The following is a 16,054-nucleotide window of genomic DNA, read 5'->3' as shown; positions in this document are numbered from 1 at the left end:
CTGAACCAGAAACTGTTATTCATGTAACTGGTACAACTAAGCATTATAACTTTCCTTCACATACAAGTCCTACCAATGTCAGCTTCACCACTTAATGTTATACCTCTGAGACTAAGTATGGTACAACATAAGCTATTTAAGAGGCAAAAGTAGCCTGCAGAATCCTCAAACTGATCCTGCAAGCTTTTTTTAAATTGCCAGATGAAAGGAAAGCTGATTAATCACATCTTTTAAAAATGCAAAATGTAGTTTTGATTCATTTCAGGCACATTCTCATTAATTACTGAGAAACTCTGGACTGCTCTTTGTGAATTCCTATGACTTGCAGTAGTTTAGTACCACCTGTTATTTATAGGAAGTGTACGAACTGAGTCAGATCTGCTTCCCTATTCCTTTTCTAATGCGATCATCTTTGTTTGTCTTCTACAGATTATCTAAAACTGTGAATGAATCCTACCTTTAGGTCCTTTTCCTGGAGTAGGTTCTACAGTAGTTTTGCCCCATATAAGTATTATCCCACCTGAGTCTCCAGTGAGCACATCACCGTTTCCCAAAAAAGCCAAACACTGAACAAATTTGGGTTTTTCATATTTCTGAAACAAAATAAGCAAGAGAAAGGGATAATTACTTGTACTTGTTACATAAAAAGCATAATGTATCCACATCCTGTGCAGATATAAGCAGAATTTAACTATGTTTGTTTCTTTACCTCTCTGCTCACACCATACATGATAACAATGAAGCAAATTTACAGAAAACATGATTTCCACTGATTTAAAACTGTTCTGGTACCAAGACATTCTTACCCCAAATATCCCTTGCTTCCTTGATAATGAATTGCCACTCCAGGTCCAGAAAAATATATGAGATTTGCCACATGTTATTATGGTATTTGCATCGGTTGGATGGAATTCTACAGCAAGAACAATTTCATTTGTAGTCTGAAATAATAACAGGAATAATATTTATTCAGATACAACATTAACTACTAGGAACACACATATATCTCCAAGTTTCAGAACAAGGACATGAGAAAGTAGACAACTCATCATATGCTTGAAAGAATTCTTAAGTGTTCAGTGCCAAATCAACTGTCTGAATGACTGCACATATAATTTTTATATATATATAGCTTTTTTACATTCACAAGAGTTCTTTAGTAAACTTCAGTACAAAAGTCAAGGGTTTACAGTCCCTTTTAAATAATAAAAGCTTCTGCTCTCTGGAACAGCTAAGATTTCTGCTATGGAAAGTGAATAATATATAAGATACACTATTTTGGATTGCAAACCCTGCTTGGTTTTTACACTAACTGATTTGCTATTCTGGATAACAAAGCTGTGGCAGAGGAAAGTGAGACAACAATAGCATAGTAGGATTATATCCATCATTCTCTTTCTGCAACTCTATTAAAATTCTTTCAGGTTCTTTCTTCTTCTCCTTTCCCCTTCATGAAGCAGAAAAAGAGAAGCCTGCCATAACTCAAAACTCTGAAACATAGGATCCCACCTTTGTATTTTTACTGCCTGCATATACAGTTAGAAAATTACTAACACCTCAGAGTATTTCAGCCTTTACCAATAGATTTCATAAACATAACAAACTGACTGGTCATTTACTTAATTCCTAATGTATATTCAACCAAACTGTCTTTGAGGACAAATTTCCTGGAGGAAATGACTACAAAACACTAAAGTAAATGCATCAATGCATTCACTTCTATGGGATTTTGGCACAGGCTGCCCAGAGAGGTTGTGAAGTCTCCTTCTCTGGAGATATTGAAAACCTGCCTGAACACAGCCCTATGCAACCTGCTCTAGGTGAACCTGCTTTAGCTCAGGGGTTGGCCAGATGATCTTCAGGGGTCCCTTCCAATCCCAGTCATTGTGTGATTGAAGCTCATGCTTTAAAGGACTATACCTAAAAGTGCCGCTAAATCACATCTTTGGGAGAAACCTTTCCCACTTCAGCATTTTTTGGCTCACTTTAGAAAAACAACCTTCTCAAGTTTAATTTTTTGTTGACAGCCATATTTATTGAATTACGCATCTCACACACAGTTGCCACACAAATGAATCTCGTATATCAAAATTCTATTGAAAGTGAGGGCTGAAAACTTTTAATAGAGTCCAGTTGAGAAAAGGATTCTATTTTGCCCCCTAGCTCAAGGGATGCAACTCTGTTCACATCATCTGCTATGGAAGGTTCTTAAGATACTGTTAAGACCAAGTCCTAAATGTGAACAAGTACTGAAGGGAAAGCTGTCTCTGCCAAATAATTTTTAGCCAATTCTGAAACACCAAGGAACTCCCCGGAGAGTGAAAATAGTCAAAACAATGTCAGTAAATGGGAAAACCAAGGCACATGCCAAGTAGCTTCACACAAAATATCAGCAATGAAATTAAAACACTGACATAGAAATAAATTAAAACTTATAAAATAGAATACAATGAGTATTGGTCAACATAATTTAAAGAAAATGGGTCAAACCAAGCTGATGATGTTATCTGAAATGTCAACTTTGCAATCACAGACAGACATATATGCTTGTAAGGAATGTTTTGAAAAAAAATTAAAAATAGTTTCACAACCATGCAGTATTTCCTTGCTTGATATTGTAAAATACGAAAGCATTAATGTTCCCAGTGAAATCAACTTCACATGAGCACTGAGTACAACACCTCTGAACACATGTCACTGGTCATAAATTTAGAAAGGTTAAAAAAAGAAACAGGAAAGCAGACAAGTTTGCAATCTACAAAAGCACTTAGGACTACAAATGATAAGAGACTGAGAATCAATGACTGGAATTTGATTCAGACAAAAATGAAATAAGGAATGTCTAGAAGCATTTTAGTTGTTTAAACAACTACAGACTGAATCATCACTTTGGTTTCTTAAAGTTCCCTGGATTTATGGTTTTAAATTAAGAAAATATTAGATAATTGCTTTATTTGAATGGGCTCTTAAGGATGAGTAAATTGTAATTACAAACCCTTCAATATTCAAAACCCTTCCATTATACAAGTTAAGAATACACTTTTTTTGGTACCCTTACACAAGCCAGCAATATTACATAGTTGCAGTTTCCAAGGAAGATCAAAAGTGTCTCTCAAACTGTTGCACTTATGGGAATAAAATCACTTTTATTTCAGAGTATTAATTTGTACAAAAATTACCTTAATTTCTGCTATTTTGGATTTCCTTTGCCAATCCCACACAGTGAGCATGTGCTCATTAGAGTCATCAATTACACACAAATGAGTACCAGAATCCTAAAGGAAAAAGAAAAAGAACAGAAGTGCTGACAAAGTACTATCATACACCATTCAGAAATAGGGCAGGGCAGAAGTATTTCCAAAAATCACAAAAGTACAAATATAAATTAACCAAGTAATTACAAGCTCAATATATCTGGTATTTTCCTTGCTTATTTTTGTCTTAAGAGAGACATAGATAGATTTTCATATAACTTCACAAAAAAAATGACTATGCTTTAAATAATATTCTAGAAAAGCTTTAAAAGTATCTTACTAAGTCTTTCCCCTTTAGTTTTGTTTTGTTTTGGGTTTTTGGTTTGTGGTTTGGGTTTTTTTTTGTTATCTTTGATTTGTTTTGGTGGGTTTTTTTTGCTTTCTTGTTTGCAATTTCATGCTAGGAGCAAAAAGAGTTTCTTCCTTTTCCTATTCTGTAAATATTTTTTTCTCCTCAGGTCTCAGAGGAAAGACACACAGCTCTACTTGTGTCGTTCCTTAAATGCCAACATCATATACATACAATTTTACGTTATCATATTTTGTAAGCACTTCTCATTTTTCCCTCATGGGGCATAAAGTACCAGCAGTTTCATCATGTAATTGGTAAAACTGCAGCAACTTAACAGTTTCTGAAGAAAATAATGCTTACAGAGCAGGAACAGCAGTACCTATGGTATTAAATAACAGAAACCACTTACTTTGAACAATTTTACAACAAAAGGGTAAACATGGCTACATGCTATTAAAAGATCAGAGAGAAAATCTTAGAACAAAAACATATTTATTCCCAGAAGCACATACTTGCACAAACCAGCTGTTTCAAGGATATTTGTAGAAAGATTTGGAGGACACTTCAATTAATTGATTATTTGATCAATTTAAATTTGATACTTGTAATTCAACTGAATTCTCTAACAAACTATGAAACTAGAAGTGGTAGAAATTTTTATTCCCAAACATGATTATGAGCAGCAATATGCAAATATTTATGTGAAATATTAAGTGGAAAGAAACCCTGAAGACAGCAATGGTGATATACACAGCTCTTCTGAGGGTTAATAGATTATGTGGCAAAAACACAGTTCTAGATGCTGCACATGAACTGTTTCAGACTGGTGAGAAACCACATGAGACTGTAACAAGATATCAAAATCAGTCTCAGCTGCAAAACAGAGCTAAAAAATATAAAATCTAGTCCTCAAAAATTCCTTGGTGATTTTTTTTTCTTTGTTTTTAAAATTATGGAATGCATACTTATTCACCTTGAAAAAACCCAACGTATTTGAGTTCAAAAGTTTTATTGATTTGTTAGTGACAGGAATGACAGTACTCCTTCACATCATTCTTTTTATGCTACCCCTTATGTAAAAGAAAAAAGTCTTATTTACTGAAACACAAAACTTAGATATAACTAACCCAGCAACATTTCTATGTTAAGCAAAACTGCAGCAAGAAAGCAATAGCATTTCTTTTCAACAGGTCACCCAGAGACACTCTTGGGTCTCCATCCTTGGAGATAGACAAACCCAGCTGGACCACAGCCCTGAGCAGTCTGCTCTGACTCCAACTCTTGTGAGTGGATGACGTGATCTCCAGACATCCCTTCCCACCTCAGCTGTCCTGTAAATCTCTTTCTCTATTAGCAAAATACTGCAGACACTGTTTTTCTGCTCTTTTTTTAATATATATATATATTAATTCTTCTTTCTGAAATGCAAGAATCCAGCCTAGGTTTTCAGGAGGTCTGATATATCTCAGTGTTTTGGCAAAAATACAATGGCAGCTTAAATATTAAAATATGCATTATTTTACAAAAAAAAAAAAACACACCACCCAACTCTTTGCCAATTTTGAAATGAGAACTTTCTCAGTGCCAAGTAGTGCATCTTCATGTGCTACTGATTTTTCTGAAAAATTCCATGAGCCCAGTAACAAATACTTCTTTTTTTCTTTTTCTCTGAAAAAGTAGAGGCAAAAAATGAACAAGCTATTCCTTGGGAAAAAATAGCACAAGATAATGTGAGGAATTTTTTTAAATTTCCTGTTGCTGGATAAAAACCTACTCCAGCTGTGCAAGCAGAAAAGTTAACCCTTCTATAAGAACTCACTAAAATCTGTCTTTGCGAACCTCACTAACAAACTCGTTTTTAACATCCAAACAAAAAAGAACCAAACTCCTCACAAACAAAACCAAACCACCAAACCTGGTATGGACTTAGGTTTCTAGTTAAGGTTTTTCTTGCCTGCTATTTATTCACTGTGCTAGTTTGTTACCACAATTTTACGTGTGCCATTTCCTGTTTTTCCAGCTAGTTTGCTGTCAGCTGGCTTTATAAAGTATACATAAACTTTACTGACACACTTTTAATATCAAAAGAGATCAGCTAGACAACCACATGCAAAATCTCCAGAGATTTCCTTCCTGTTTACATAGGACGGGATAAATTATTGAACACACCAAGTAACTGCAGCCATCTTACCGCTTTTGAAAAATCCAAGCACCCAACTCCACGCTCAAAAGTCCCAAGGCCAATAACCTGCAGTGTCACCAGGCTCACCGAGTCCCATACTCTAACATGGGGCTGCAGAGGCTGTGTGAAAAAGCAACAGGACAAAGAGTGTCATCAACAGTGAAAGCATCATATACTGGTGTCAAGTTCTGTCAAGCAGATGCTATCTGAATCACAAACTGCAGACCAAAATGCAGGATGACCTGTGCTAATGATGCTGCTGGATACTTTATAGTGAAAAGGTGAGAGTCAAGACAATGTTGCTCCCTGCACCTGGGCTACAAAAATGGCAGCAGTGCTGTTGAGGCAGGAAAGTAAGTATGGTGCCATTTGGTACTTGTGAAATACTTTGACAAATGCAAACAACTGAACAAATAATCAAAGCGTCATCTTGCATTTCAGATCCCAGACCTAGCAACATTATGCAAAAACTGAAAATAATGATCGCATTTTGACTTTTTATATATCAGGTGGGAAAAAAAATAAAATAAAATAAACAAACCCTGGTGCAAAGTCCCCTAACCATCACCAATCACTCAATGAAAATGTTCAAGGTTGTATTTCATACAAGTACTATCCCAAACCAGCTTAGCCTCATAAATGTGAAACAAACTCACAGTGGGAATTAAGATGGCTTTAAGGACAGTATTCACTACAGAAAGCGACAATAAATCATTGCACTGATGGGAGAACAAACCAACCACCCTTAACAAATCAAAAAATGCTCAGTGGAAATCATAAGATCATATATACAAAAAAAACCCCATGTAAACATCTTACAAAATCTAAGAAATTAAGTTGAACATCTGAATAAGGGTTATATTTAACATGCTTCTATACTTTATAGCATCTGTCTATTTTCCCCCTTTTTTATTTCCTGTTTATAACTTCATGAACATAATCCAAGAGTTTGCCAAGAGCCAAAGACAAGAGCATTTAAATGCACTTGCTCTCCAAAGAGCAAGTTTATAGGAAAGCTTGGCACACCTTCCGTGAATTCTCAAAGTTGGTTTCCTCTTCCATGAAGCTTTAAGAGCAAACTGACCCACAGAACTGGGGACTTGCTCTCCTCTTGGAGACTTATTGAAAGTAATGTGACAGAAATGATGTGGCCTTAGAAATCAATTGCAAGCTTCACATTTGCTTCCAGAATTAAAATTGTGTTTCCTATGTCACAGATAAAGGACTTTATGAGCTTCTGCTCTTTTTGATGTATAGTTGTGTGCTTCATCGTTACTGTCTTTTGCTAGAGATGTAGGCTGTTACCCTAGAAACAGCAAAATATCTCAGTAAATGCAGTGCATAAAATAAACTGCAAACAGAAGGTGATGATTAAAAAAACCCAAACCACTTTTTCCTGATTTTCAAAACAAGATACTACTGCTCAACAGCTCTATTACTTACCCTTCCATCTTTATCCACTCCAGCTAACTGTCCTGTTGCAATTCTAATTTTGTCTGGATGAACTGCAAGACTAAGACAGACAGAAATATGACTTGCTTTTGCTGTCATAGGTCTTCAAAACTGAGAGGTTTTTGCAAATCTTTTTGTTTGTTTCTCAACAGAAGCCCATGAAGACACTTATGATTCTAAATCCCATTTTTAATGAGCCAACTTGAATGTTCTTCATCAGACAATTTCATTACACAGTGTACTGAGAGGTTGATCAGACTCTTGCAACATTTGCTGGCACACAACCAAGAGTGCCAGAAGAGTCACCTCTGTGTAGGCTCTGGCAAATCTAAGGTTTGCACTACATCAGGAGTGCAGTGTAACAATATCTACATTGTCTCATAATGAACCTACTACACATCATTATGTGCCATATTTATAAAGACTACAGTATATTTTATGCCTAAACCTACAGATATCATGAACCTGGGGGAAAAAAAGGCAGAAAAGCTGGCTGAGAGCTTGCCTGTGCATTCATGAGTCAGGAATTACTTGCCATTTAAAACGAGTTATTGATGTAATTGTATTAATGAAATATGGTGCACTACTAGTGTAAGTAAAAACGTGCTCTTTCTTATCACATTTTGCTTTGGAGCTGATGTGATAAAATTGATTTCAGAATATACATCCTCTCAGACCTAGGTATTTTTTTACCTACGTTATCTGCTTTCTCTATAAAATTACAAAGTTGAAGAAAGCCAAGAAAGGGGGAGCATGGAGGAACCTGAAGAGGTCAGAAGGGTGGACACTAAAAACATTTACGATTTAGTCTAGTTTTCTGAATGAACATGAAGCATTTCTCCCACAGGAAGCAATTACATTCATCAAAACATGACCAGGAGAAAAGACCTTTACATGTCAAATTTTCTCCAGTCAGGTACAGTACAGTAGGGAGCTTACATTCACGATTACATTTTATGCACTACTCTTCAGACTAACACACCAAATACAATAACTGCCTTTGCACCCAAATAGTGCTGGCTTCAATTCTCCTGCTTCTCTACGTTTTTATACAAACATCTTTTTGGTTTCCCAGACTGTCTCAAAACTTAGATGAAGCATCTTTTAAAGCATGGGAAAATGATTGCTCAGTTTGCCACCTGGTTTTTTTAGTTCTCCGTTAAGATTACACCTTTGCCATACTGCCTGTAAAGGCTAGCAAGAATTTTTAATTTCTGGGACAACTATTTGGAATAATTTATGCAAAGATCCTTTCTTCAGCCTGGCAGAGTGTCGACATATACCCTTGTTTTACATTTAAGCCATACATCCTACACTAGCATGGACTGCTCTAGCACCATTTTTTTGTGCAGCGTTTACTACAATCTACTGGGACTGATTAAACAGGAAATAATTAGAATTGTGATGACATTAATTATTTTTTACATATAGTAGGAAAGAAAAAAAACCCCAACAACTATTTCTGCATTATTACACACATACTTACATGCAAATGTTATATACTAACCATTTAACACAGTCTGTATGACCCAAGTAGTGCCGCTGAGTTCTCTCCTCATAGTTAAATAGTACCACCACGGATGCTATGAAATATACAATTTCTCCGGTAGGAAGGAGGTAAACATTGGCTCGACAGTCTCTTCCACGATACCCATATCTATAATTTTTTTATTTTAAGTCAAGGTTTTTGTAATCATTGTATACCAGAAAAAAAACCAACTTTTTTTTTTCTCTTTCAGGATTCTTGGGGAGATCTCATGTCAGCAAATGCCTTTTAAGTTTTTCCCTCTGGAACTAAATAATAATTTCACTAGCACAGTTTATAAACAAAACAAACAACAATTGGACTTCAGGAAACCGAATCCCTTAAGAAATGATGCTCACTGATATTAAAAATAAGATACACTGAAATAAAGCAAATACAGTGTTGTAGTTTTGTAAAAGTGTCAATATTAAATTTTGTTAGGTAACTCAGAACTCACTGTTCTGATTTAACATTTATTACAGCAACAGAGCTGTGTGTCTGCTTCCCAGGCACCTGAGTATTACTTTCATTTGGCCTTTTAAAACTTTACCCAATGCCCTTCAGAAAAAGGCAAGTTTCTGCATAGCAGCTGCCAAGTTCAGGAAATATTTCTTCAGAGTGTTTTAGAATATTTTGAAAACAAACTAAACTCAAAAGGAACTTACATAGTGAAAAATATTCTATCCAAATCTGCCCAAAATATATAAAAGAGATGTTTTCTGCAGGAACCTGTACAGCTCCTGACATTCAGAAGTTTTACACACTGTGAACCAGCAGTGATCAAATAACTTATTACAACTCATTATGTCTTTGGAACAGGTGTAGTTTTGTTCACCTAGACTATTAATGTGGCTGTCTGCCTATATTTCAGTTCCCTGGGTCACTAGGTACAATTAACATCACAAGTCAGACTTTGATGGTAGCTCTGTAGCCCCAAAATATAATTTTCCTGTTATGCCCTGTACTTTCCACTTCAGTGCCAACTAATACACCTGCATCAGCAAGGAAAATATGGGCAATACATTAAACAACTTTAGCTAAATGATTCCAGTCTTAGCTAATCAGGTAAATAAAAGGAATTCAAAGGTCTACATGGAGAAAGCTGGATGGATGAAGCTGGCTCTTTCTCATAAATTAAGGCAGGTGCAGTAGTTCAAGGGAGTATCTAAACTGGTATCTCCTAAACTGATAGCCTGGCCTCTATTCTTCATGGAAAAGGGCTATCTTTCTGTCAAAAATACCACTGCACCCTTTCCAATGCCACTCCCCACTCCAAAAACTTCAAATCTTTCCTCTTTTGTAGTCCAACCAGCTCATGACACTGCTAGACCAGAGGAACATTTGCAAAACTAAACACATGCTGTAACTAAACAATGGTTCGAAGAGGGACACAGCATCCAGTTGTCAATTAAATCTCTTTGAAGTGTCAAAACCAAACCAGATTCCTATCTCACTGTCTTCCGTTTACTAGGGATGAACACAATGGTTCCTCTGAAGCTGAGATTATTCACTGGTTTGGTAAGCAAATAATATTGAGAGAAATGCTGATACAGCACAATGTTGAGGGTAGAAAAAGAGGAGGTCTCTGTTTCTCCTCCATTACTATTAACTTTCCCAGTAAATTTTCCTCTTTCTTTTCCTGTTAAACACTGATGGAACAAAATGAAATTCCAGAATGGCTTTTTATAAAAAAACCCAACCAAACAACAAACCAAACCACTGAACTTTGAAAAACGACGGACTACAAACCAATGAAAATATTTTTTCTATCCTGAAGCATGAAGAATGCTATTTTCAATACCTTCTCAGAGGAGAAAGGCAGATTTTGCTAATCTGCTGTATACAATAGGGAATGTATTGATAAGGATTTAGTAAGATTGACATTTTTGAACATTTGTCCTAGAAAAGTATTAATGATTTATGCATACACGCCTTTCCACAGCAGAAGTCTACCATGCTTAGTCAAGCTAAAGATAAATATTTTGGCACCCACCATTGAGCTCTGGCATTCATGATGCTGCAAAAACAGTGGTTAAATTTTCTCAGTCCATTCCTTTCCTTTAGCCCTCCTACCTAATAAAGTACCAAAGAGTGGCTGCATTTTCTAGGAGTGGGGTTTTTTTATGAGAATTTACAGGAACAACCTATTTTTGTGGGACAAATGTTTTGCTTTCTTCATGCTCCATCCCAGACAATCTTGAGAGAAAATGAGAGAGGTTGTTGTGCCACAGCAGTTGCTTCCTTCTCCACACACACAGAACAAAACAAAGCAGCAGATACATTAATGCAATAATTGACTGTCTCTCTCTACAGGAAAAGAGGTGACACAACTTTGACATTTAGTTTCCACTGATTTTCAATGTTAATCTTCCAATGAGACTGATGGTTAAATCAGGGAAATTGAGAGATAGTTGTCTTATATTGTGAACATTTCTCATCAATTACAAGGACTGTTTTGTCACAACATTCTATATGCTTAACAGCTTTAAGTTTTGGGTTGGCCTTTGTTTGTTTGTTTTTAATTGGCTAAAAATAGCCATAGATTTCATGAAAAGTGATCCACCATATGCCAGAATTCAACAGTGTATTTATCACTGCATTCAATGATTCTTAGAAAGAAGAGCACCAGTGCTAAAAATAATCTCATAAAATGAAATCAGAAATACCCTTCAGAAAGTCAGCTACTATACAGTGGGATAAAAAAATCTATAAAGTCATTGTCTGTCAAAAGGAGACCTGACTATGACCTCTGTAGCTACTAAATAAGCCAATTTTGCTATTGCTAGGAAATGTCAGATATGCTTTAATCAGTTCTGAAGTGCAGTAGGTAAAATTGCACTACAAAATGGGGATGCTCAAACTAAATTGTTAAATTTAAATGAAATCACTCAGGAACCAGACACATTCAAGAGCTCAGACTTTCCCATGAGCAGCTTTTATCTTACCAAGCAGCTTAGGTATTGCTTCAAATGACAGTAATCTTCTGGGCAGACAAAAGCTAAGGGTATTCAGTTGAATCTACAGTACAGGATACCAGTAGCTGAATATACCTACAAGAAATAGTTCAACTGAAAAAGAGACAACCCCCCCCAGCCAACTGATCAACCAACAAAAAACCCACCCTAAGAATAACCTTTCCTTGAAGTTCATGGTTGATCAGTATCTTCCAAAACACTAATAACAAAGAAAAACCCAAATACAATCATCCAGAAGTCAGGAGAATTAAAGGCATTCAAAACAAAACTTAGAGATTGAACAATTCAATACTAAGTTACAAAACTTTGACATTACTAAAATACTCTGTGAATCATTGTCCCCAAGCCTTTTAATAAGGTATACAGTTTGCCATCATATTTGGAAGTTACAGCTGGCTTGCAGATCTGTTCCCCTTGCTAAATCTGTGCATAAAATACAAGATCTTCTGCAGCTGTATTTTCCTGTCTCCGAAACTAAAGAGCAGTTTTGTGCAAATTCATAGAGACTGTTATTAAGCCCTCATAAATTTTACTGCCTTTTCCTCATTTTCTTCACCATCCGATCCAAAAGATACCCTACACCCATAATTATACTGGTCTGATCTGGGACAACATTTCCTTAAACAGATTCCAAAACATATGGACAGACTGTTTAGACTAGACTTTCTCCGAAACTAAAGAGCAGTTTTGTGCAAATTCATAGAGACTGTTATTAAGCCCTCATAAATTTTACTGCCTTTTCCTCATTTTCTTCACCATCCGATCCAAAAGATACCCTACACCCATAATTATACTGGTCTGATCTGGGACAACATTTCCTTAAACAGATTCCAAAACATATGGACAGACTGTTTAGACTAGACTTACTTTAATTAGTTTTTTTCAGGAACTGGTTTAACTTGAACTTAAGGTCCCTGGACATTAAATAAGTGTGTCCACACTGGGATTTGCACCTACTTAACTGAGGGTGTGATTTCACGATCAGCTTTCATCAGTCCAAACTGCTCACTGATGCTGGAAAAGTAGAGCTGATGTTCCTCCAGTATGCCAATTCCAGCCCTTGTATGTTTGTGGGGCAAATCAAATTAATGTATTGGTTCTTGAAAATTAACTTTGTAAAAAAAAGATTACATTTCAGCCAGATTGAGCCAATTCATTCCACAGTCATGAGTGCCAGCATCAGCAACCAGCTGTGACAGCAGGAAAGCTGGGCACCCCAGCTTTACAAAGCATTAGGAAGAGTTTTCCTTCCAATCAGACTTTTAATCCAAAACTTTCCTCCTGATATACAACAGTGTATCATTTCTAAAAATCTTTCTGCTTTCAGCAACATCAGTAAGATCAAACTTCAGATTACTACACCAACTCAAGTACTGCCTAGACATGTTATTTTACTGAAGTACTAAGAAACTTACTTACACAATCATTGCTTGCTGGAACAATCTGCAGAGATGGGGGAATGACAGGAAGATCCAAATGTATGCAAAAGCACATCTCTTAAAATGAACTTAACTTCTGATCTAGTAAACTTGGAGAATTGTTGTCAAACACACACCTACTCCACTCTTCAAATGATAAATTTATTTAGGGCGTTTAATGCAAGCTAGTCTCCAAGAAGTTAACTGTTTCACTTTGGAGTTGAAACACAGAAGCAATGCAAAGGATGGCTGCTTCTGCAATCCTCCCTCAAGAGGTAAGGACAACAATAAACTCAAGACCTTCCACAGTTCTAAAACCTCCTAAAAATGGTTAGAGATTGAAAACTAACAATGTTCCTAAACGGAAAGCCTACATTAATATCACAGGAGGCAGTGGGGGACATTTCTGAAGCTCTTTAACTCTTCAAAGACACTTCTTTCACACTAAATATAATCACAGAATATTCAGAGTTAGAAGGAATCCATGAGGACCATTGAGTCCAACTCTTGACCCTGCACAGGATATCTCTTAGAAGCACACCATGTGCCTGAGACCATTGTCCAAACACTTCTTGAACTCCGTCAGGATTGGGGCTGTGATCACTTCCCTCTGGAGCTGTTCCAGTGCCCAACCACCCTCTGAGTAAAGAACCTTTTTCTAATATCTAACCTAAATATAAATTGAATTAGTTTCAACAGCAAAACAAACAGAGAAAAAGCACAGTATTTGTGTCTACATAGTCTACTGCTTAAAGCTGTACTATACAGGAGCTACAAACTATGTCTGTTACATTAATTTGGACTTTTTTCCCTGCTTTTAAGTAATTTTTACCTCTTAACAGAAAAGACACAAGGCTGGATTCCTAAGGGAAAAAAAAACTAAGACAAGACAAAAAGGGAACCGCAAGCAGTTACTGCTATTAAGGATACACCCACTCCAGTTTTAACTTTTCAGGAGGCAGTTCTGTCCTAATATCATCATAGTTTTCTACATCAGAAGGAATGAACATTGTGATTGGTCGACCTCGCATGAACATCTTGATATATTCTCCCTCTGTTGAAACAAAAAAGCATATTAATCATGTGGCAAGTTTACACAAGAAATAAGCACAAAAGAAACCAGTAATAAGCACAGAGATGCAAATAACACTTGTGATATAAAAACTACTTTTGAAATGTCAGCTTGGTAAAGGGCAAGATAAAGGCCCAGATTTTTTTTACCTTTTTTTTTGGAAAACAGAACACCTACAACACACACACGCACACACACACACACACAGTGTTAGCTTAACTTGTGATAGAACAGACTGAGATTTTTTTTTTAACATTTTAGACATGCAAATTAAATTATAAAGGCAAATTTCAAATTCAAATCTGAAATGGAGCAAATAAACAGCCACAGGATTTTTCAGGTATTTCAGGTTGGAAAGGGCTTGAGGATTTCTAAGTCCAAACCCTGAGTCAGAGCAGACTCAGCCATGAGGCCAGACTACGTTATACAGAGTTTTGTTGAATCAAGTCTTGAAAACCTCTGAGGATGGAGATGGCATAGCCTCTCTTGACACCTGGCACCTGCCAGCACCCCCAGGGCTTTTGCACAGATCTGCTCCCTGCAGCCCCTCTGCCCCCAGCCTGTATCCCTGGCAGGGACTCTTCTTCCCCACAGTTACAGGACTTGGCATTTGTCCCTGTTTAATTTTGTCAGGTTCCTGAAAGCTCATCTCTTCAGCACATCAATGGGAAAACATTCCAATTATGTGGTACTGCATACTGCATTGTATCCTGAAGAAGGGAAAGAAGCAACAGCTCCTAATGACTCCAGCTATACCACTGCCTATAGCCAGAACAAAATACACGTATATCTCTGTGGGGGCATCTGAGCATGCCACAAGCCTTTAGGAGTTCCTTTTCAAGGAACATGACATTATTTGCCATCAGGGAAAAGTAATTACAGAGTTTCATTTCAAAAAGCACTGATGACAAAGAGCCAAGTACTTCACATGTGCATCACTTAATTGCACTGCTGAGAAAAGTTGAAGATTGGAACTGTCATTAGTTTGGCACAAATATTTAGATAATTACTCCAAACTAGCAACATCTCATTTTCCCACCAATGTATGTTTTAGAGTATGTATTTCAGAGATAAAAGCATTGGCCAAAACCAAGTGCAACATATTAATAATGACCTTTCTATTAAAATCTGGCATGCACACTCTTAAAAATTAAGGCACAGCATAGCCTGAGGGTATTTACAAAAGACCATTCATTTGTGCAAGTCAAATTCTTGATTTAACACTGAGCTTCATGCTTTTGGTTCCACAAGATCAGTGCAAAATGATACCACAAATTTAGGATCAAATTTCACATCGTTGCTTAGAACAGTGGAGACAAGCTGCAACTGAAATCCTTATGGAAGAAGGCAGTTGCACCTGTTGGACTCTGTGGATGAGAGAGAAGAAGAGTCCAAGAGGAATTCAGTCAGGTGCCTGGCCAGAAGAGAAGAGGCTCTCCAGGAGCTCAGGAAAAATAATATCTGCAAGGCATTCAGATACAAATTAGCTTTCTGAACTCTCTCATTAAAAAAAGAACCTTTTTTGCCTTTAGCTGCATGTTATTCAAGATTACCTTTGAAGATACATATTTAGCACACTTGTTAGAGAGACATAGGCTAGGTATAATTTGATTAAGCCTCTCCCTAAAGAAGAGGAAAGATTAGGGGGAAAAAAAAAAAAAGCGACAACCTGCTGGAAGATTTTTTTTTTCCTAAGACTGTAAATTTCCTTTTGTCAAAATAACCTGTAGGGCAGATATAATATTAATATAAAAATCTTTTGAAATGCTAGAGAGGATGACAGCATATCAACAAAACCATTTTCAAAGGCAACTAATTGCCTGAGGCCAAATTCTTGTATTTGCAAGTAAAGAAAAAAAATCAATGTTTTAACTATAGCAAACT

At 36.5% G+C, this 16,054-nt stretch overlaps 1 protein-coding gene across 1 annotated transcript in view; it reads right to left on the bottom strand.

Annotated features, from left to right (window-relative positions):
* EML4 (echinoderm microtubule associated protein like 4) overlaps positions 1–16,054 on the bottom strand; it is a 70,392-nt gene that overhangs the window by 23,353 nt on the left and 30,985 nt on the right. The window contains exons 8-14 of the mRNA XM_009073796.1: positions 14,029–14,152; positions 8,688–8,837; positions 7,172–7,241; positions 5,738–5,848; positions 3,180–3,275; positions 807–941; positions 458–593 (exon numbers count right to left, since the gene is read on the bottom strand). Coding sequence (XP_009072044.1) covers positions 458–593; positions 807–941; positions 3,180–3,275; positions 5,738–5,848; positions 7,172–7,241; positions 8,688–8,837; positions 14,029–14,152 — 822 coding nt within the window. The remainder of the gene's footprint in view (positions 1–457; positions 594–806; positions 942–3,179; positions 3,276–5,737; positions 5,849–7,171; positions 7,242–8,687; positions 8,838–14,028; positions 14,153–16,054) is intronic.

Source organism: Acanthisitta chloris, unplaced genomic scaffold (assembly GCF_000695815.1).
Source record: "Acanthisitta chloris isolate BGI_N310 unplaced genomic scaffold, ASM69581v1 scaffold2614, whole genome shotgun sequence".
NCBI classification, from domain to species: Eukaryota; Metazoa; Chordata; class Aves; order Passeriformes; family Acanthisittidae; genus Acanthisitta; species Acanthisitta chloris.
This window is presented reverse-complemented; position numbering and strand designations above follow the sequence as displayed.